Genomic DNA, 22,370 nt, shown 5'->3' on the forward strand with positions numbered 1-22,370 from the left:
ATTAGTGCCATTTTACCTTCACAGGTGAAGGCTTCCCGACCTCGGAGAACCCCGCCAGGTTGGAGGAGACGTGGAGGAGGTCTGCGGCGGTCGGAGGTACCTGGAAGTAAGGTGTAGAGGTGAGTGATGGGTGCAAGTGTGGAGTGGTAAGTATGCAAGGTGAGTGATAAGTTTAAAAAAAGTGTTCACTTACCTTTTTTTACTTCTGTAGCCTTTAGCCGTGCTGGATCGGGAGAGTGGACATCCACCTTGTCAATTTCAGGTAATGGCTGATGGACCCTCCGATCCATCAGACATCTGAAATTTACTTTTTTACAATTTCAGTCCTCACCACAAAAACGAATCAAACTCAAGAGAATGTCAGTGTTTGACAGCTTCACAGAGCTGTCAAACGCTGTCATTTCTTCTTTCAAGAAGTCTTGACAAATAGCACGTCTGACGTTGACGTGATCTGTCAGTGACTTCTTCCCTAATTGGCTTGCTGAGCCCTCTGAATGGTCAGGCGAGGATGGAGGCGGGACATTGACACGACAAGCAGCAGTCCCACCTCCAAGTCGCCTCCATTGACAAAATCCAGTCTGTCTTCATAAAAGAGAGGGACGATGCAGACATTGTTGTTAAGGAGGAGTGTGAAATAACAGTGAGATAAACATAGTGGGAGCGGAAGTATTAAGGGATTTAGCATCTTTGAAAGTAGATAAATCACCAGGCCCAGATGAAATGTAGGATGAAACAGGCCAGGCTGTTAAGAGAAGCAACGGTGGAAATAACGGAGGCTCTAACCATCATTTTTCAATCCTCTCTGGCTACAGGTGTGGTGCTGGAGGACTGGAAGACTGCTAAGGTGGTTACTGTTGTTTAAAAAAGAACGGGATAGACCGAGTAATTACAAGCCAGTCAGCTTAACCTCGGTGGTGGGAAAATTGCTGGAAAAAATTCTGAGTGACAGGATAAATCTTCATTTAGAAATACACGAATTAATCAAGGACAGTCAGCATGGATTTGTTATGGGAAGGTCGTGTCTGACTAACTTGATTGAATTTTTTTAGGAGGTAACAAGTGGGGTTGATGAGGGTAGCGCATTTGATGTAGTCTACATGGATTTTAGCAAGGCTTTTGACAAGGTCCCACATGGCAGACTGGTCAGAAAAGTAAAAGCCCATTGGATCCAAGGGAAAGTGGCAAGTTGGATCCAAAATTGGCTCAGTGGCAGGAAGCAAAGGGTAATGGTCGACGGGTGTTTTTGACTGGAAAGCTGTTTCCCGTGGGGTTCTGCAGTATTAGGTTCCTTGCTTTTTGTGGTATATATCAATGATTTAGACTTCAATGTCGGGGGCATGATTAAAAATTTTGCAGATGATACAAAAATTGGCCGTGTGGCAAATGGAATTCAATTCGGAGAAGTGTGAGGTAATGCATTTGGGGAGGGCTAACAAGGAAAGGGAATACACTATAAATGGTAGGATATGGAGAAGTGTAGAGGAACAGAGAGACCTTGGAGTGCATGTCCACATATCCCTGAAGGTAGCAGAACAGGTAAATAAGGTGGTTAAGAAGGCATACGGGATACTTTCCTTTATTAGCCAAGGCATAGAATATAAGAGTGGGGAGGTTATGCTTGAACTGTATAAAATACTAGTTAGACCACAGCTAGAGTACTGCATACAGTTCTGGTCACCACATTACAGGAAAGATGTGATTGCACTAGAGAGGGTACAGAGAAGATTTATGAGGATGTTGCCAAGACTGGGGAATTTTAGCTATGAGAAAAGATTGGATAGGCTGGGGTTGTTTTCTTTGAATCAGAGGAGGCTGAGGAGAAACTTAATTGAGGTGTATAAAATTATGAGGTTTCTAGATAGAGTAGCTAGGAAGGACATATTTCCCTTAACAGAGAGTTCAATAACCGGGGGCAGAGATTGGTAGAAGGGTTAGAGGGGAGTTGAGGAGAACTTTTTTCACCCAGAGGGTGGTGGGGGTCTGGAACTCACTGCCTGAAAGGGTGGTAGAGGCAGAAACCCTCATCACATTTAAAGAGTACTTGGATATGCACTTGAAGTGCCGTAACCTACAAGTCTACGGACCAATAGCTGGAAAGTGGGATTAGGCTGGATAGCTCTTTTTGCGGCCGGCACAGACACGATGGGCTGAATGGCCTCCTTCTGTGCCGTAAATTGCTATGATTCTATGAAAATCATGAAGGGTTTAGATAGAATAAATAAAGAGAAACTCTTTCCAATAGCTGAAGGTTCGATAACCATGGGGCACAGATTTAAGATGATTGGCAAACGAACCAGAGGCGACATGAGGAAAAACTTTTTTACGCAACAAGTGATTAGAATTTGGAATACACTGCCTGATGGGGCAGTGGATACAGATTCAATAGTAGCTTTCAAAAGGGAATTGGATAAATACTTGAAGGAGAAAACATTGTAGGGATATGAGAAAGGTCTGGGGAGCAGGACTAACTGGATTGCTCTTCGAAAGAGCTGGCGTAGCCTCGATGGGCTGAATGGCTTTCTTTTGCTATTCTTTAATTCTACGATAAACGTGTTTCCCGAATAGAAATAAATTGAATGTTTAAAAGTTGACATATAAATGATTAAGAAATGTCAATGTTTATGTAACTGCCTCAATACTGCTTGTTCAGTTTCACGGTAAAACACCATCATGGATTTAGTCATTGCTTTTGTTCTGCAAATTGATCGGCAGAGTTGATACAACACAATTGAAATGAGCTACTTTCCATTCAAACTATTGCAGTTGAGTGTTTATTTGTTTATCAACAGTTTTGCGCTTAATTGGATAAAGCAATTCTCAAAGATTTTTTCACTGTACAACAGGAAACTGGTTACACTGGAGCACACAGGTGGAGGAGTACGTTTATTCCATAGATACCATTCCAGAGTATGGATCTATCCTAGTTCCAAATGTGGACAACGTCAGGACAGATTTTCTCATTCATAATATTACCAAACAGTGCAAGGTATTTCAAACCTACTGCATACGCTGATTGTTGTGCTAGTTTGCAATAACTAAACAGAACGTAGGAAATTACGTACAATGGGACACAGAAGATTAACTCATAGGTTAAAAATCTCAAGATTGCAAAATAAATACAAATGAGATAGGTTCTTCATTCCATCGATCCAGAAAGAAAATGCTTACCATCCCCTCCCCCATCCTCTAACTGCACTTTGAATTAATTAAAGTTTTTCACCTACGCCATGATGTCTGGAAGAACATTTCAAGTGCTGATCACTCTGTGTGAAAGAATTTGTCAAGAGAAACAATCAACCCATTTGTACGGGGTACGAATTGCTGATTGTGCTGCCCATTTTTTTGCTTATGTGAATCATTTTTAACTGTAAATAAAGCTGGATGGTACTTTAGCTGGTCTAAATGAAGTGATATTTTCCATTGTTTGAATTGACAGTTACACTATTGAACCTCTGTGTTTTCAGTGAACAATTTACCGCGGTTGGGGTTAATTGTTAGACCTGGTATAAGCTAACTCAACGTGGCAGAGAATAAAAAGGGTGATTCAGTTCATAGGCTAACTGGTCTGGTTACGAAAACTGTGGTCATGCTATTTACATAAGAAAAGTCTATTGGGTAAAGAACTTGATGTGTAACAGTAACACCTGGTGACTTATATGTTTCTGATCCAGTAGTGTAATTCAGTATTCAAATTGCTTTGTTTATTATTGCTCCTTTTGACATATTAAGTGTTGAATCTAATATCCTGAGGTCCACTGCACCTTCACCTTTAACTATTGCTACACTGTGCATACTGTAAGCATTTTCTTTCCAATGTGCCTTCCACTTCATGAATCACTGTTCTGCCCAATTATGAATTTTATCAAGATCCTTTTGTAGGTCCCCAGCTGCTTCTTGCATTTCAACTCTCTTTCCCTGCCACCAGTTTATTATCATCGACTAATTTGACTGCAAGAGCTTCTGAATATAAGGTGTTAATATGGACGAGAAATGTGGGAACTCTGGCACCCATTCCTGGGGCACTACACTCAGTACTTCTTTTCCCTCCCACTCAATCTGCCATTACTCCCCTAACGAGTTTTAAAAGTGGTGCAAACAGACCAGGGGGTTCACATACCCAAATTTTGAAGATGGCAGGACAAGTTGATCAGGCTGTTAAAAAAGCAAACTGGGTCCTTGGCTTTATTAATAAAGGCATAGAGTACAAAAGTAAGGAAGTCATGGTAAACTTTTATAAATCACTGGTTAGGCCTCGGCTAGAGTATTGTGTCCAATTCTGGATGTCATACTTTAGGAAGGATGTCAAGCTCTTAGAGAGGGTGCAGAGGAGATTTACCAGAATGGCACCAGGGATGAAAGACTTCAGTTATGTGGAGAGACTAGAGAAGCTGGAATAAGTCATTTGCTGCTGTGATAGGGGACTGTAAGGTTCTTTCTGAATGGATGAGCTAAAATGGGTCAATTATCTGTGCATATCTCATGAGACTGTGGTGGGAAACAAATTGGGATTTAGGAACTGGATGAAAATTTGATAAAATGACACTTTGTGGTTTTCAAGTAGGTACCTCTTGTACAACCTAATATCAAAATTACCATCAACCCTACATGGTTGATGGTAATTTTGATATTAGGTTATACATTATGTAAAATCGGTATGAGTCATCCCTTTCCGAGAATGCTGTACAAGATGGAATGTGTTTGTACAATCATAGCATCGTACAGCACAGAAGGAGGCCATTCAGCCCATCGTGTCTGTGCCAGCCCTTTGAAAGAGCTGTTCAATTAGTCCCACTTCCCTGCTCCTTCCCCATGGCCTTGTAAATTTTTTGGAGTATTTATCCGATTCCCTTTTGAATGTTACTATTGAATCTGCTTCCACCACCCTTTCAAACAGTAAAAACTCGCTGTGTAAAAAAATGTTTCCTCATGTCGTCTCTGGTTTTTTTGACAATCACCTTAAGTCTGTGCCCTCTGGTTACTGACCATGTCTGTGCCAGCTCTTTGAAAGAACTAACCAATTAGTTTCACTCTCCTGCTCTTTCCCCATAGCCCTGCAAATTTCTCCTTTCAAGTATTTATCCAGTTCCCTTTTGAAAGTTATTATTGAATCTGCTTCCACCACCTTTTCAGGTAGTGCATTCCAGATCATAACAACCCGCTGCATATAAAAAATTGATTTTTTTTGCCAATTATCTTAAATCTGTGTCTCCTGGTTACCGACCCTCCTGCCAGTGGAAACACTTTCTCTCTATCTACTCTATCAAAACCCCTCAGAATTTTGAACACCTCTATTAAATCTCCCCTAAACCTTCTCTGCTCTAAGGAGAACAATCCCAGATTCTCCACATAACTGAAATCCCTCATCCCTGGTACCATTCCAGTAGATCTCCTCTTAACCCTCTCCAAGGCCTTGACACCTTTGTATTGTAAAGGAGTTGTTTGTTCCTGAAAATTAAGATCTAAATCAAATCCTTCTAGACTACGTTCTTTAGCTAAATTATTTTAACACTTTAATTGTTATTTAAAATACACTCGATCGTTTATGTTTTATGATGAGCATGAGTGGTAATGTTATGAACACTAATATGTTTTTAGGAAGACTTTGTTCAATCTTATTCACAAAAACAGAACTTGTGTATCCAGCTGATAGTTCCCCCGCGGCAGCAAGCTGTGCAGCAGTTCCCAGTCCATCACAAACTGCAAACCAGGGTGTGAGGGTTAAATTCCCTGAGCCTGATCAATGTGCAGAGAAAGAAGCCTTCAAGACAAGTTACCTTCTCTGACTAGCTTCTCATACCAAAACTGCACCAGTGGAATGTTTTCAAGAAACTTACATAATGTCCCTCATGCAACATGACCTGTACATTCAAAAAAAAATCTCTTCAACAGCCTAATGGACTCAACATTTCCAGATTGCAGTTTCTGTCACAGCTTCATAAGGTGGAAGCTGAAAGAAAAACACATCCATTGAGTTGTTCTGTTTACGAGTTGCTGTTATATTGGGCCTGAATTTGCGGCCGGAGGCTTCCAGTGGGCAAATGCCTCCGAACCGCAATATAAGTATGAACCTACCTGATGGTCCCGGACCTACGAGTACTTGCGTTCCTGGGTCTGCAGGCGTATGCCTGCGTAAAGGCCCACGCACCCCAGGGGCGCAGGCGGTTCGCATGCATCTCTGGGATCATGTGGGCCAGCCCAACCAAACAGAAAGGGGGATCCCCATTCTGCTTATTGAGATTCCATTTATATATGGAATCCCCACAAACTTAATAGGAATCCCCTAAAAAACACAAATTTCACACAACTTAAATAAAAATAAATCATTACATGGTCAAAATTAATTAAAATACAATGTAATTAAACATTTAAAACAATAATTTAATTTTTTGAAAAATAAAAATATTTTTAAAGGGTCCAGAATAACCTGAACTAATTTTAAAGGTTGTTTTAAGTTTAAATGATTTAAAATTTTTTTTAAAAATGTTTCTTTAAACCCTTACGCTGGTAAAAGAAGGCCCTATGTCTGCTGTTACCAGGCGTAAGAGTTTTGTGGGCATTCGCTGGGCAGTAGTTGGGCAAATACTCTCCGCCAGCAAATGCCCATTTCCCGGGGATTCGTACGAGCTGTCAAACTGAAACTTGACAGATCGCAAGTTCCGGGTTTTCCCGCCTGCGCATCGCATGTGGAAACCTGGAATTGCGGGGCACTTACGGCGTACGCGGTCACAGGCCCCGGAAAATCCGTGCCTTTATAGATTTTCGCATATGCAGCAGGAAGGAATCATAGACATTTACGGCACAGAAGGAGGCCATTTGGCTCATCGTGTCTGTGCCGGCCGAAAAAGAGCTATCCAGCCTAATCCCACTTTCCAGCTCTTGGTCCTCAGCCCTTTAGGTTACGGCACTTCAAGTGCATTTCAAGTGCAAGGGGGCTGTAAATTCTTGGACCCACTCCACCGCTGACCTGTGCTCCTGGTTCTGCTGAAGTATATGGGGTCAGGTCAGGGTCATCTATTTTAAATATTTATAGTGGGGGCCTGCATCAGTATGGGTGCCTCATGAGTGGCAGCTGGGGAGGGGGAATGCAGCTAGAGTTCCCTCCAAAAGTTTAGGCCATGTAGTTAATTGGGCCTTTTGTAAGAGAGTCAATGTAAAAACAAAATGATACAGACTCAATTTTGGGGTCTTCAACCCATGATGTAGTCTAGAGACTACTTTTAGCCCACTCGCGCCCTTCCAAGAACCTGAATGCTGGTTTCATCCCTGTATCCAGATCGCTGGGGGTTAAGGAGGTGGGAGCTGTGGGAATTCTGACAGTGGAGGCCATCTAACCAGCCCCATCTCCTTCTGACGCTAAGTATTTTCTATGAGGAACTTCGGCCCATTCTTGGCCCCCGCGAGAAATCTCTGCGGCTTCTCTTCTGGGTAAAAGCCTGGCATTTCTGGATCCTGCTTCATTTTCTATCTCTCTTCCGCTGCTCTCCTGGCCATTTTCCTCTGGCAATGCATCCCAGGCCTAAAGCAAAAAGAAGACATGAAAAAATATTAGCAAGTAAAATCAAGGAAAATCCAAAGATGTTTTATAAATACATAAAGAGCAAAAGGATAATTAAAGAAAGAGTAGGGCCGATTAGAGACCAAAAAGGTAACCTTTGTGTGGAGGCGGAAGACATGGGTATGGTTCTCAATTAATACTTTGCATCTGTCTTCACAAAAGAGAGGGACAATGCAGACATTGTAGTTAAGGATGATTGTGAAATATTAGATGAGATAAACATAGTGAGAGAGAAAATATTAAGGGGTTTAGCATATTTGAAAGTAAATAAATCGCCAGGCCCAGATGAAATGTATCCCAGGCTGTTAAGAGAAGCAATGGAGGAAATAGCAGAGGCTCTGACCATTTTCCAATCCTCTCTGACTACAGATGTGGTGCCGAAGGACTGGAGGACTGCTAACGTTATAAAGGGAGAAAGGGATAGACCGAGTAATTACAGGCCAGTCAGCCTAATCTCGGTGGTGGGAAAATTATTGGAAAAATTTCTGAGGGACAGTATAAATCGTCATTCAGAAAGGCATGGAGTAATCAAGAACAGTCAGCATGGATTTGTTAAGGGAAGGTCATGTCTGACTAACTTGATTGATTGAATTTTTTGAGGTGGTAACAAGGAGGGCCGATGAGGGTAGCGCATTTGACGGAGTCACATGGACTTTAGCAAGGCTTTTGACAAGATCCCACATGGCAGACTGGTCAGAAAAGTAAAAGCTCATGGGATTCAAGGGAAAGTAGCAAGTTGGATCCAAAATTGGCTAAGTGGCAAGAAGCAAAGGGTAATGGTTGATGGGTGTTTTTGTGACTGGAAGGCTGTTTCCAGTGGGGTTTCGCAAGGCACAGTAGTCCCTTGCTTTTTGTGGTATACATCAATGAATTAGACTTCAACGTAGCAGGCATGAATAGGAAGTTTGCAGATGATACAAAAATTGGCCATGTGGTTGATAGGGAGGAAGAAAGCTGTAGACTGCAGGAAGATATCAATGGACTGGTCAGATGGGCAGAAAAGTGGCAAATAGAATTCAATCCTGAGAAGTGTGAAGTATTGCATTTGGGGAGGACGAACAAGGCAAGAGAATACACAATAAATGGTAGGATACTGAGAAGTGTAGAGGAACAGAGGGACCTTGGAGTGCATCTCCACACTTCCCTGAAGGTAGCATGACAGGTAAATAAGGTGGTTAAGAAGGCATACGGGATACTTTCCTTTATTAGCCGAGGCATAGAGTATAACAGCAGGGAGGTTATGCTTGAACTGTATGAAACACTAGTTGGGCCACAGCTAGAGTACTGCATACAGTTCTGGTCACCACATTACAGGAAAGATGTGATTGCACTAGAGAGGGTACAGAGGAGATTTATAGAATCATAGAATGGTTACTGCACAGAAGGAGGCTATTCGGTCCGTTGAGTCTGTGCTGACTCTCTGCAAGAGTACTTCAGCTAGTCCCACACCCCTGCCCTTTCCTCGTAACCCTGCAAATTATTTTCCTTCAGGTACTTCAATACAGGAAACTTTGTGATATCCGGCACTGACGGGACCGGCGTGTTGCCGATCTATCAAAACTGCCGGACATACAAAGTTAATGTTGAAGCATACGGAGGTTTTCATCTCCGTATCTGACAACAAACACTGTTGCTTAGAACGAGATCTAAAAAAACTTACAGAAAACGGCTCCTGATTTTTGCCGTTAGATCGAGTATTCCGGACATACAACCTCCGGATAAACCAAAGTTTCCTGTATTCCCTTTTGAAAGCCATGACTGAGTCTGCTTCCACCACCCTTTCAGGCAGTGCATTCCAGATTCTAACCACTCGCTGCGTAAAAAAGATTTTCCTCATGTTGCCTTTGGTTCTTTTGTCAATCAGCTTAAATCTGTGTCCTCTGCTTCTCGACCCTTCCACCAATGGGAACAGTTTCTCTCTATCTACTCTGTCTAGACCCCTCATAATTTTGAACACCTCTCAACCTTCTCTGCTCTAAGGAGAACAACCCCAGCTTCTCTAATCTATCCATGTAACTGAAGTCCCTCACCCTGGAATCATTCTCATAAATCTTTTCTGCACCATCTCGAAGGCCTTCACATTCTTCCTAAAGTGCGGTGCCCAGAATTGGACACAATACTCCAGTTGAGGCCGAACCAGTGTTTTATAAGGTTCATCATAACTTCCTTGCTTTTGTAATCTATACCTCTATTTATGAAGCCCAGGATCCCATAAGCTTTATTAACCGCTTTCTCAACCTGCCCTGCCACCTTCGACGATTTGTGCACAATTACCCCCAGGTCTCGCTGTTCATGCACCCCCTTTACGAGGATGTTGCCAGGGTTGGAGAATTTTAGCTATGAGGAAACATTCGATAGGTTGGGGTTGTTTTCTTTGGAACAGAGGAGGCTGAGGGGAGACTTAAAGAAAGAAAGAAGAAAGAAAGACTTGCATTTATATAGCACCACTCACGACCACCGGATGTCTCAAAGCGCTTTACAGCCAATGATGTACTTTTTTGAAGTGTAGTCACTGTTGTAATGTGGGAAACACAACAGCCAATTTGCGCACAGCAAGGTCCCACAAACAGCAATGTGATAATGACCAGATAATCTGTTTTAATTGAGGTGTGTAAAATTATAAGGGGCTTAGATAGAGTGGATAGGAAGAAACTATTTCCCTTAGCAGAGAGGTCACTAACCAGGGGGCATAGATTTAAAGTAATTGGTAAAAGGATTAGAGGGGAGTTGAGGAGAACTTTTTCTCCCAGAGGGTGTTGGGGGTCTGGAACTCACTGCCCGATAGGGTGGTAGAGGCAGAAACCCTCATCACATTTAAAAAGCGCTAGGATATGCAGTTGAAGTGCTGTAACCTATAGGGCTACGGACCAAGAGCTGGAAAGTGGAATTAGGCTAGAAAGCTCTTTTTCGGCCGGCACAGACACAATGGGCCGAATGGCCTCTTTCTGTGCTGTAAATTTCTATGATTCTATGATTCAAGGAAATTCTGAGCCAAGATGATTTAAGTTGGTTTCTTTTCACAGGGCGTGCTTTTGACTGGTGAACAAGGAACTGCTAAGACGGTCATCATAAAAAACTACCTGTCTAAGTATAACACTGAGATTCATCTGCCGAAAAGCCTTAACTTCTCCTCAGCCACTACACCTTTAATGTTTCAGGTAAAGAGTGAATGAATAACTTTATTATGGCATAAAAATACGGTGGCACCTAACTCAGAAAGAATGCAAAGGTTTTTTGTAACATGGAATTTTTTTTTCTGTTTTTCTCCACCCTGCCCCCACCAATGAGGCAGTTTGACATATCCCCGACCCCCTCACCCCCAATCAGCCATTGTGCACTGTTCATTGTTCAGGAATTTGCCACTCTTTCCCCCACCCATGAAGCACTGTGCCTCTGTCCTTCACTGTGACACCTCTCCCCACTGAGACACTTTGACACCCCCCCCCGAGTGGGGCACACTATTACCCCTTCCTCATGGTGACACATTTCCAAACCCCCAGATGTTTCCAAACTCCTTCTCCAGTGCACTCTAACTACCACCCCAGTCATGCACTTTAGATCTTACCCTCTAGTGAGACCCCGTACCAACCCCTTCCACCTGAGACCCACCCCCACTGGGGCACCCTCTCCCCATTGGAATACACTTTCCTCCCCAGCAATGAGCCATAGTCCACGCGCCCACTCCCAACTGTGGCATCCACCTTGTCAACACCCCCTGACCCCACCTCTCCCCACCACTGAGGCATATTCCCAAGCCTGTCCTTCTTGAGTTGCTATGTTGCCAATAATCTCTCCCAAATGAGGCACTTATCTACAAACACACTTTCTCAACCACTGAGCCACTTTTCCAACCTCCTCCCCTGCCATTGAAGTATTTTTCTATCCCGCTCAGATCTACTTTTCCACAACCTTCACACTGAGGGACCTCTCCAATTGCACCTCCCTGCTGAGATACTTTTCCTTCCCAACAATCCCTGTGAGGCACTTATCCTATTCCACCTCTCACTGCAATACTGTGGTAGTTTCCCTCTCCCCACTCTTTCCCCACAGGGAAGAAAGAGTGATCCAGTGGGGAGGAAGTGCCTCTTTTCCTGGACCCTCTTTCCCTCTCCCCTTCCCCTCCACCCATCCCCTCTCCCCTCACCTACCCTGTCCCCTCCTTACCTCCTATCTCCATCCTTCCTCCCTCTCACACTTTCTCCCCATTCCCTCTTTTCCCCCTCACATCCTTTCCTTCCTCTCTCCCCTCTACCCCTTCCTCCACCTACATCAATGTGCCCCCCACCCTCTAACCTTGACCTAAAGGAAACACTTGGGGGGAGAAATTTGGCTCCAGGCGTTAATGTTTTTCAACTTTAAAAAAATTTGGGGTTTGCGCTCCAGGAAGGAAGTAGAACGCTAAATCAAGACCAATCAATGGAGTGCTGCCGCGTTGGAAGGCTCCTTCCCTCCCTTAAAGGGAAGGGCCATCGCTGCAGGCTCTGCAAGGGGAAAACTTACCTGGTCCCAACGGCAGACGCGGTCTGGCCTGATCAGCCCGACGCACTGCAGCAGACTGCAGGGCTGATCACGGGTGAAGAGAAGGAATTTTTTTTACTTACATCGGCCACCTCGCCTTTAAGTATTGTCCCTGAAGCGCTCGGCCTCCCGATGAACGTCTCCTGCAGCTGCCGGTGTTTTCGCCCAGCGATGCTACAGGGGGCGGAACTGAAGTTCGGGACTGGGGTAATGCGCACGGTGATGATGTCACGATTTCCTGGCGAAGGAGATTGGGGCGCAACGCCATACCGCTGCCGCAAACCTCCCGCCGAATATAGCAGGAGTCGATCTCCTCATTGCGCCCGGTCAGTAAGTGCTTAGCCCCCCGTTAGCACCCACCGGAGGCACTAACGGGAGGCACTAAGCTGCCCAATTTCTCCCCCTTGGTCTTAACCACCTGTCTGCTCACAGATGCTGAACTAATATTACAAATAAATACCGGATGGACATCTGAGAATTACAGACTATAATTCAATCTTGGGGTTCAGGTGACCAGCAAATTGTTTGAGTGTCTCAAACATCTTACAATTCAAGATGTCACTTGAACCCCTCCATTAGATTACTGCACCATAATCCGGTCCCACCCATTCATAACTGAACATTGAATTAATTGGTGATCTATTGTACATTTTTTTCTGTAGAGCTACAGTAATGTTCATCCTCTTGTATAAGCGTCCTCTTGTGTCAATGATATGGTGGTCAGCTGTAGTCCTTGCTGACAGCACAGAAACTTATGGAAGACAAATCTCCTCCCCTATTATAACGAGAAGATATCAGGAATGATTTAGAGGCTCTAATCTAATGTTGAAATTCAAGTGACTGTTGAACCCATTGACTGCCATGTAATCCCTCTCATAATTTAACCCCTATTTCAAACAGCAACTTTTTTTTGAAGTTACTAGTGATTGCTTCAAGAGAAGTTGCTCCAAATAGGATCAAAAACTCGTTCACTTTCCAAGTCAAATGTTGAGAATGGTATTGCACATATTTGATGGTTGATAATATACAGTAGCTTAAAAGATTATTAGAATTTTCACCTTTCAAATTAAGTGTACATATTTTGACTTTTTAACTAGAGAACTATAGAAAGCTATGTAGACAAAAGAATGGGGAATGTTCATGGACCTCAAGCTGGAAAGAAAATGACCGTGTTTATAGATGACATAAACATGCCTATTATTAATGAGTGGGGCGATCAGGTAAGTAAAACTGTTCAGGCATTTCACTTCTCTGTTGTCTTTCTTTGTATCAGATTGCCATTATCTTGTTGACTGTACCTAACAAGACTACATTCGTTAAAGTGAAGCAGTTGTTTTCCAACATGTAGCTCCAGGTGGCCAGAAAGATTAGAATTGGCAGTGGTCTGTAATCATCGCATGTTTTTGGCATGAGCTAAGCCGTTCGCTGAAAGAAAACATCAGCTGATTACATTTTCTGAGTGTTGATTTCTAAAACAAAACTCTCTGGAGAAGTTGACAATGCTCTATAAATATCACTCCATACGAGGGTTGCCATCCCTCCAGGATTTTCCTGGGGTCTCCTTAGTCATAAAAGTATTGGCAATGGAAAAAAATGGCTGTTTGATAGTCAAGATTTATCCAATCGAGTAATGAAGAGTTTGCTCACTTTCCAATTGGTGTGGGAAGGCGGGGCACTGGGAGGATGGACAGGTCGGGTGGCCAATGACAGGAGTGTGGGGGCGGGGCGGTTAGAGGCAGGAGATCATGTGACGAAACCTCCAGGAATCTATCCAACCAGAGTTGGGAACCCTGCTCCATACGCAAGGTTAATCTTGACACCATATAAGTGCTTCAGTGTTTCACTGTACTACGGTGATGTAAGCAGTACTTTTGTTAAAGAGTCATGTACTACAAATGGTTTCCATTGAGTTGCTCATTTTATATTTTTAGCATTCCAATGCTTTTAAAGCTGTCACGTCCTTTTGGAACTTATTAATGTAAACGGTAGCATTAGGACACAAATGTCATAAATGTCATAAATGGCATAAAAATAAAACAAAAAAGGTGACTCAACCGTGGGTAACAAGGGAAATTAGGGATAGCATAAGATCCAAGGAGAGGACATACAAATTGGCCAGAAAAAGCAATAATCCTGAGGATTGGGAGCAGTTCAGGATTCAACAAAGGAGGACAAAGGGATTAATTAAGAAAGGGAAAATAGAATATGAGAGTAAGCTTTCAGGGAACATAAAAACTGACTGTAAAAGCTTTTATAGATATGTGAAGAGAAAAAGATTGGTGAAGCCAAGTGTAGGTCCCTTGCAGTCAGAATCGGGGGAATTTATAATTGGCAGACCAACTAAATACATATTTTGGTTCTGTCTTCACAAAGGAGGACACAAATAACCTCCCAGAAATACCGGGGAACATAGGGTCTGATGAAAGGGTGGAACTGAAAGAAATCAGTATTTGTAGGGAAATGGTGTTAGGAAACTTGATGGGACTGAAGGCCGATAAATCCCCAGGGCCTGATAATCTACATCCCAGGGTACTTAAGGAAGTGGCCCTAGAAATAGTAGATGCATTGCTGGTCATCTTCCAGAACTCGATAGACTCTGGAACAGTACCCATGGATTGAAGGGTAGCTAATGTTACCCCACTATTCAAAAAAGGTGGCAGAGAAAAAGCGGGGAATTATAGACCGGTAAGCCTGACATCGGTAGTGGGGAAAATGCTAGAGTCTATTATAAAAGATGTAATAGCAAAGCACTTGGAAAGCAGTGACAGGATCGGACAAAGTCAACATGGATTTACAAAAGGTAAATCATGCTTGACTAATCTACTGGAATTTTTTGAGGATGTAACTGGTAAAATAGATAAGGGAGAACCAGTGGATGTGGTGTATTTGGACTTTCAGAAGGCTTTCGATAAGGTCCCGCATAAGAGATTAGCGTGCAAAATTAAGGCACATGGGATTGGGGGCAAGGTATTGACTTGGATAGAGAACTGGTTGGCGGACAGAAAGCAAAGAGTTGGAATAAACGGGTCATTTTCCAAGTGGCAGGCAGTGCCTAGTGGGGTACCGCAAGGATCGGTCCTAGGACCCCAGCTGTTCACAATATATATTAATGATCTGGACGAAGGAATTGGATGTAATATCTCCAAATTTGCAGACGACACAAAGCTGGGTGGGAGGGCATGCTGCGAGGAGGATGTCATGAAACTCCAGTACGATTTGGACAGGTTAGGTGATTGGGCAGAAACATGGCAAATGCACTATAATGTGGATAAATGTGAGGTTATCCACTTTGGTGGCAAAAACAGGAAGGCACATTATTATTTGAATGGCAATAGATTGGGAGAAGGGGAAGTGCAAAGAGACCTGGGTGTTCTTGTGCACCAGTCGCTGAAGGTAAGCATGCAGGTGCAGCAGGCGGTTAAGAAGGCAAATGGTATGTTGGCCTTCGTAGCAAGAGGGTTCGAGTACAGGAACAAGGATGTCTTGCTACAGTTGTACAGGGCCTTGGTGAGACCGCACCTTGAATATTGTGTGCAGTTTTGGTCGCCTTATCTGAGGAAGGACGTTCTTGCCATGGAAGAAGGAGTGCAGCGAAGATTCACCAGGCTGATACCTGGGATGGCAGGAATGACGTATGAGGAGAGATTGTGTCGATTGGGCTTATACTCACTGGAGTTTAGAAGATTGAGAGGGGATCTCATCGAAACCTATAAAATTCTGTCAGGCCTAGACAGACTAGATTCTGGAAGGATGTTCCCGATGGTCAGGGAGTCCAGAACCAGGGGTCATAGTCTAAGGATAAGGGGTAGGACATTTAGGACTGAAATGAGGAGGAATTTCTTCACCCAGAGAGTGGTGAACCTGTGGAATTCTCTGCCACAGAGGGCGGTGGAGGCCAGTTCATTAAATATATTCAAGAAAGAGTTGGATATATTTCTTAAGGCTGAAGGGATCAAGGGATATGGGGAGAAGGCAGGGACAGGGTACTGAATTTGAATGATCAGCCATGATCTCATTGAATGGCGGAGCAGGCTCGAAGGGCCGAATGGCCTACTCCTGCTCCAATCTTCTATGTTTCTATGTTTATGTTACACCCATAATCAATAAACCTGGCAAGATGCAGAAGCCACAGCTTTCTCTCTTGGAAAACTCGATTAAAAAATATTGGGACAAAAAAAATGCCAGGGTATATCCCTGAGGACTATATCTGTCAGCCTCGTAAAGGCCCACTGTCTAACAAGTGGCCAACTTGTTTTTTTTCATAATGGTGAATTGGGTAAAATAAATTTTCCATTTTGACTTTTTTATGTTATTTGTTACACTGGTGCCTGATTGTATGAAACAGTTGACTATTTATATTTAACTGAAATCAATTTCCAACAATATATTGAGATGAGACTGTATCTTCCAGCAGTGCTGGATTGGGACCTTCTACCAAGGGAGTGGGATGGGATAAAGTGACAGGAAAACAATGGTAACACATCATTTTGTCATACTCTAAGGTAACCAATGAGATTTTGAGACAGCTGATGGAACAGAGCGGGTTCTATAACCTGGAGAAGCCAGGAGAGTTCACGCATATTGTGGACATCCAGTTTGTTGCTGCGATGATCCACCCCGGCGGAGGACGGAATGACATTCCTCAAAGGCTGAAGCGGCATTTCTCTATTTTTAACTGTACCTTGTCTTCCAACATCTCCATTGACAAAGTCTTTGGTAAGTCAGGGCTCTATGGATTTGTAGTATTTGGAAAAAAAATTTTTTTTTTTTGCAAAATGTAGCCATTATAATTTGCAGTTTGCATTTGCCATCTTTTTATATAAAATTCACAATAAATTATATTGAATTCACAGCAGGGATTAGAAACGTAATAAGGGTCAGAGGATTTTGGTTATGGTCAGTATTCTGAATGTTTATATTTTTAGGCAATGCAATATTTAGGATTAGGTTGGGAGTAAATAGGTTTTTGGGCTAAGAAAGGTTGCTTAAAAAAGTATATTTTAGTAATTAAGTGAACTTTTCACTGATGTAACATTATTTCCTAATGGCTGCAGGTGTGATTGGAGTGGGCCATTTCTGCAAGCAGCGGGGATTTACTGAGGAGGTTACAGGCTTGGCAGCTCAGCTTGTTCCCATCACACGCAGACTTTGGCAAGTTGTCAAAGTTAAGATGCTTCCAACGCCAGCCAAGTTTCACTATGTGTTTAATTTACGAGATCTCTCCAGAATTTGGCAGGGCATGCTCAATGCTACTGCAGAGGTCATTTGTTACAAAGAGGTAAAGGTTTCTATAATAACAACGGTGACTGTTGTAATTACTTGGCTGTGAAGCACAATCAGACACCTTGAGGACATGACATTCTATGAATGCAAGTTCTTTCCTTTATCTTCCTTCTTTTCAAATAACAGTGCCATGCTTCATAACAAGAACATTTCCTTCTGTTCACACATCATCTAAACTTCCTAATTTTTATTTCCCACCTTTGGATTTCTTCATAATTGCCTTCTATATATTATGTGTGGGCTTGTGTGGGTGTGGAGAACTGGGGCACCAGGGTCCATTTTCTCTCTGGTCCAAGTTAAATGACTTATGATTGAAAGCATTATTTAGAACTGAGGAACTCTTCTCACCAGTGGGATTCAGGTGCTGACTTTACTGCCAACCATCTGCTTAGAATACAAGCTCTGTAAATGAAAGTTTACTCGTCAGCTTGAAAAGGCCTAGTTTTTAGGTTCGCATGATACTATAAGTGATACTGAAAGGCAAATCTAGAACTGATGTCAGGAAGTTGTTCTTCACACAGAGAGATCAACTCTTGCCACTGTGTCAGCAGGTTGCAGGTTCAAGTCCCTCTCCAGGATTTGAGCACGTAGTCTTGGGTGACACTGCAATGCAATACTGAGGGAGTACTGCATTCTCAGAGCTACTGTCTCTCAGTTGAGATGTTAAACCAAAGCCTGTTCAGCTTGATGTAAAAAGCTCCCATGGCCCTATTCAAAATAGAACAGTGTCCTGGCCAATATTCCTCCCTCAACCAACACCCCCCAAAAGCAAATGGTCATTTATTGCAATGCCGTTTGTGGAATCTTACTGTGTACAAATTGGATGTTGTGTTTGCCAACATAACAACAGTGACTGCACTTCAGAGAGAATTCATTGGTCAGGAAGCGGTTTGGGACATTGTGAGGCTGTGAAAGCTAATATGTAAATGCAAGCTCTTCTTTCTTTTAACTCATGGAATGGACCTTGAGATAGGTTATTGGAGACAAAAACCTGGGATCATTTAAAAATTAGTTGAATGTTGTATTGGTGGAACTAAACATTATTTCTGAATGGACGAGCTAAGATAGTTTGAATAACTTTCCTTAAACATATCTAACTTGTGGTCTTAGGAATGCATCCAGAGCAGCTAGTTCAAATCTCCTGTTGCATTTACACTACATAAATCTCTAGTATTTCTCTAAAACTGTGGTTAACAAGGTACTTTTGAAGAAAAGCTGTATTTATTTGCTTAAGTAAATAGAGTTTTTGTGATATTTCTTGATAGCCCTAAAAGAAAATTAGTGAATGCTGCTCCCTTAATACAATGGTCGGGACTCTTTGCTTGCATATTTGCTGTCCATTAAAATGAATGGAGGGAAATCGTGGACTAGCGAGCGCACAAGTGGAAAGCTTCAGCCAGTATATACTACAGCTGATTGGGATTTGACTAGATGGAAAGTTAAGCATTGTGGGCCGGTGATTTCTCGACCAGTGCTCGCTGCTTCTCTCCGCTCTGGGAGCACCTGATTAAGGAATCAGCCTAACTGTGTCGACATGTTCTTAATCTAAGGACTGCTCATACATATTGACCTGTAATTGTTTCTGTGGTTGTTTGTTGAAACAATTACTGAAACCAAATTTGGTTATAATTGGCACTCCTATATTAAACCTGACTTTATTGCAAACACTGTTTTAAATAGATTCTTCTTAAGCTCTGGAGACATGAATGTACACGAGTGGTGGCCGATCGTTTTACAAACTCTGAAGACTGTGAATGGTTCAATAAAACATTGATCCATGTTGCCACTGAAGAACTTGGGGAAGAAATCAAAGGTGTCATCAATGTAGAGAGTGAAGACTTCTTTGTAGATTTCTTGCGTGATCCACCTGAGGCCACAGGTCAGGAAATTATTTGCATATTGACTCTTACACAGGATGTCCCACACATCCAGATCATTGAATATGGATATTTGAATTTTGAGCTCATGTGATTCATGTGACTGACCACAGTTGTCAACCCAATTATGGCCCTTGATTTTAAGTGTATAGATTTTTTTCTTTATTTTTGAGATACTTTACTTTGCAATGAAGACCATGCGTCTCTTTTTCCCATTTTCTCCTCAGTTAGCTCCTCCTTTGGACCTTACACTTTTATGGAGAAGACAGTAGGGGGGCAGCCAACTCTCGAAAGCACCGTCAATGCTGTTGCAAGCTGGTCGGCAGGAGCTGTGCGACAGCAGCCTGATGTACACGTGCCATTTGATTTTCCCTTTCTCTTGTATATATGCTTGGCTTTCACCCAGATCATTTGAGCAGATTTACTGCTGTGGTGGTAATGTTTGGTTCAGCATCACGCTATGGGAGCTCAAAATTTACAAACCTGGTCCAGAGAGACTGGAATTTTTCTGGACCTGTTGACAATCCAAAAGCTAAAATTGCAGTTCTGAGATTAACCATCTGCTAGGTTTTTTTTTAACTACCTTCTATTTTCTTTCAATATGAAGTAAACCCAGTACAGATGTGTATGTATTCCCTTTTGTTTCGCATTGCACTTTTTCATCTCTGGAATTCACCTTAGACTAGCAGTCTGTGGGATTTCCATCAGAGAAACTTGTAATTATAGAACATGTATTTCTACTGCTAACATTTTCTACACTCAGCTAATCTATTTGTTTTTTTAATTATAGTATTCACATATTAGGGGGAAAATATCTAACCTTTGTCTTTCTTTGAATATGCCCAATATACAACTGCTATATAGCTTGTTAAAAGGTACAGGATAGTTTGTTCTTTTTCTTGCCATTTCCAGGAGATGAACCAGAGGATACAGAATATGAGATGCCGAAAGTGTATGAGGCCATAGAGTCTTTAGATATGCTGAAAGAGAGGCTGAACCTGTTCATGTTTCTTTACAATGAGACTGTACGAGGGGGGCACCTGGACTTAGTCTTCTTTGAAGATGCTATGATTCACCTAGTCAAGGTGGGGTAGGCGTAACTTACTTTCTTAACATAATTCAGTCCTAATTTTAAAGTTGTGCATTCCGTGCTTGTGTTTTAAATGTGAGTTTGGTTTGATATTATTTGTTTATAGTGAAGTACCCAAAACCGATGACAATTTCCGAAGTGGGGAAGTAGAGTTGGTTGGAATATAGTTTTTAGGTGGCAGCCTTGGCTCAGTGGTAGCACTCTCACCTCTGAGTCAGAAGGTTGTGGGCTTAAGCCCCACTCCAGAGACTTGAGCACATAATCTAGGCTGCCACTGAGGGAGTGCTGCACTGTCGGAAGTGCCATCTTTCAGATGAGGTTAAACCGAGGCCCTGTTTACCCTCTCAGGTAGACATAAAAGATCCCACGACACTATTCAGAGAAGAGCATGGGAGATCTCCAAGTATCCTGGCCAACATGTATCCCCAACCAACACCAGTAAAAACCAGATTATCTTATCATTTATCTCGTGGTTTAAACCTGTGTGGTTTTTTTTTGTTTCTGATTTTGAGCAGTTTTTATTTGCTGTTGATGGTTGATAGCATCATTATGGCTACAGGAATTCACTGGGTGCAATCCCAGCAGTTTCCCACTTACTGATCTCCAGGGCTGACTTCACCAAAGTTTGCTGGGTCACTGGGAGGGCGCCTCATTTGCATGAGGTTCGCAGATGCTCACTGGCCTTATTGCTGCCAGAATCAGGAGATGGTGGCAGGCCTTCGCTGAGACCAATGCAGTTCTCTTTGCCACCCTCTGTGTAAGGGGACCAATCTTAGCATTAAAAAAATAACGTGACCTCATCTTTGGCGGAGTCCAGGCCGCAACCCTGACCTGGAACCCTCCACCATCCCCCCCACCCCCCACATCTGCAATGGGCCCATTTACACCCTCCTGGAGGCCAATATACCTCATCTCACTTGGCGTGCTGGCCTCTTGTCTTACGCCAAGCCCATTGTGGGCCAGGGAAATTCAGCTTCGGGAGTCCCTGCACCTGGCCCCATCTTCCCTCTGACATGGCTGATGCTATCAGGAGTGGATAGAGGCTCTGTCCCTTATAAGGCAACCAGGATTCCCCAATTATGGTTTCGTTCCAACGTACTTTATCAGATCTCCTCTTAACCTTCTCCGTTCTAATGGAAAGAGTCCAGTTTCTCCGGTCTCATAACTATAGCCTGGCATTATCTTCATGTATTGTTTCAAAGCACAATTTTGAATACAACAACTTACATTTATACAGTGCCTTTAACGTAGAAAAACATCACAAGACGCATCACAGAGGTGTAATTTTATTTTTAAATGGACGCTGAGCTAAAGAAAGAGATATCAGGAGGGGTGACCAAATGCTTGGTCAAAGAGGTGGGTTTTAAGTAAGGTCTTAAAGGAGTAGAGAGAAAAGGAGAGACAGAGTGGTTTATGAAGGGAATTCCAGAGCGTGGGGCCTAGACGGCTGAAGGCACTGTTGTGTATGTACCTTTAAGAGAGAACTGACTTTATACTGTAGTACCGGCAGTGACCACACCTGTATATAAAGCCATAGCAGGCATCTGTACTTTCAGTTTAAGCTTACCCTCTGTTCAGTAAATACCTGTTATTATTGTTCTCCTGCAGTCCGTGTATTATTGATACGCGGACACTACACTGGCGACGAGCAGGTTCGAACTCACCTGCAGTACTGCATCACCTCACGGGGATCTTTACCTGAAAAGAAGCTTCTTGGAGGTCGAAGTCAGAGCAACGGGCGTCGATCACGGGCAACCGCCCAGGGATCCATCGGAGTTCGGAGAATTGCAGGGGAGGCTGTGGAGAGCTGGGCTTGGCTCCCCAGTCAAGGTGTTCCAGCAAATCGTGCTGGTAGCGCTCGAGCTCGATCGAGCGGCTCTGCAAAGGGGCCGTGCAGCGTCGTCGGGAGGAAAAGAGAGAGAGAGAGGGCGGAGCGCACAGGGCGCGGTCGGTGCTCAAGAACCGGGCAGCGTAGAGAAAATAAAACGAGGGGAAGGAAAAGTGAGACGCGCCGAAGCCGCGGGTCGCCGCCATTACCCTGTAGAAC

General features: G+C 43.1%; 1 protein-coding gene across 1 annotated transcript in view; it reads left to right on the top strand.

Annotated features, from left to right (window-relative positions):
* Window positions 1–22,370, top strand: part of LOC147116426 (dynein axonemal heavy chain 5-like) — a 345,860-nt gene that overhangs the window by 208,512 nt on the left and 114,978 nt on the right. The window contains exons 44-50 of the mRNA XM_085992043.1: window positions 2,844–2,986; window positions 10,579–10,713; window positions 13,171–13,293; window positions 16,576–16,789; window positions 17,128–17,351; window positions 19,037–19,235; window positions 20,146–20,318. Of these exons, the coding sequence (XP_085848169.1) occupies window positions 2,844–2,986; window positions 10,579–10,713; window positions 13,171–13,293; window positions 16,576–16,789; window positions 17,128–17,351; window positions 19,037–19,235; window positions 20,146–20,318 (1,211 nt within the window). The remainder of the gene's footprint in view (window positions 1–2,843; window positions 2,987–10,578; window positions 10,714–13,170; window positions 13,294–16,575; window positions 16,790–17,127; window positions 17,352–19,036; window positions 19,236–20,145; window positions 20,319–22,370) is intronic.

The sequence above is a fragment of the Somniosus microcephalus genome, chromosome 6 (genome assembly GCF_052327205.1).
Source record: "Somniosus microcephalus isolate GS21.2 chromosome 6, FLI_Smic_1.0, whole genome shotgun sequence".
In the NCBI taxonomy this organism is placed as follows: Eukaryota; Metazoa; Chordata; class Chondrichthyes; order Squaliformes; family Somniosidae; genus Somniosus; species Somniosus microcephalus.